Source organism: Sinocyclocheilus grahami, unplaced genomic scaffold (genome assembly GCF_001515645.1).
Source record: "Sinocyclocheilus grahami isolate Dianchi unplaced genomic scaffold, SAMN03320097.WGS_v1.1 scaffold3418.1, whole genome shotgun sequence".
Lineage (NCBI taxonomy): Eukaryota > Metazoa > Chordata > Actinopteri > Cypriniformes > Cyprinidae > Sinocyclocheilus > Sinocyclocheilus grahami.
This window is the reverse complement of record NW_015508545.1, coordinates 16,078-17,075: the sequence shown is the minus strand read 5'-3', so window position 1 is coordinate 17,075 and position 998 is coordinate 16,078. Positions and strand designations below refer to the sequence as shown.

At 38.9% G+C, this 998-nt stretch overlaps 1 protein-coding gene across 1 annotated transcript in view; it reads left to right on the top strand.

Moving 5' to 3' along the window:
• Nucleotides 1-548: 548 nt before the first annotated feature.
• The window catches only part of LOC107576270 (solute carrier family 25 member 38-B-like), a 4,342-nt gene continuing 3,892 nt past the window's right edge, over nt 549-998 (top strand). Inside the window, exon 1 of the mRNA XM_016262484.1 lies at nt 549-628. Within this exon, the coding sequence (XP_016117970.1) occupies nt 560-628 (69 nt within the window). The 5' untranslated portion in view covers nt 549-559. The remainder of the gene's footprint in view (nt 629-998) is intronic.

Here is a 998-nt window from a genome sequence, read left to right as displayed (position 1 = left end):
ACAGCAGCACCCCAGCTACTCCATAGCAATACAAACTACTCGGAACACCTTAGCAACCTCATAGCAGAACTTAAGCATCATGACAGTGAGTTTAACATATGCACACGCCACTTGCATTTTCTTCAGAAAATATGAAAATCTAGTTGTTATTATTTATACAGGTATTGCTCCTCTGTGTGAAACATTAAATGTTGAACTTTTTAATTTACTGGCTTTTGGTTTGTTCGGTGGTTTTGTTACCCTTTCAGTTGTTGTGGCAACTGTGAGGTTGTAGCTTGTATTTTTTGGTGAGATGCGTGTTGAGTGTATGTGCCCGTGTTTCTAGAACCGCGTCCTCTCTGTATGTTGTGTGGGGGTGCTCAGTTATTAAACTGTCTACCTCTCTCAGCTTCGCAGAGAATAACATGTTATCCATGTCAAATTATGTGTCCTCATATGCTCGTCATGCCATCTAAACTCAAAGATTTTTTGTCTCGTTCACCCTTCTTTATCTCTCTGTCCGTGTCTGTCATGACCATTTCTATTTCTGCCTTTGTCTCTCAGTGCTCCTAAAGTGGGGATGATTACAGTCTTTTTCAACGTGATCCGCACAGAGAAGCTGCTTGGCCTGTGGAAGGGGGTTTCACCGGTGAGTCAAGTGTGTTGGCAAGTGTGTCCATTTCCTTTGGTCCTCTCTCACTGTTTGATCTCACAACAGCATCAGTGTTGTGATCTCAGACATACTTTCAATTCTTCATTTAATTGCAACTGTAGACCACATATTTAATGTGGTACGAACAAAAATGAGTACAGTTTTTTGACACCTGTTTTGGTTTTATTGGTGATGCCAGAAAGGAAAATTCTGGGCTGAAACTGAAAATTCAGAATGCACTTGGCTGAAAACTGAAATCAAAAATGAATGTTATTTAATAATCAATTAATTGGTCAAATTTATTTAATAACTCATATAAAAACTTGAGTTGGGCAAACATTTAAATTGCACATAAGGCAGTTTTTGT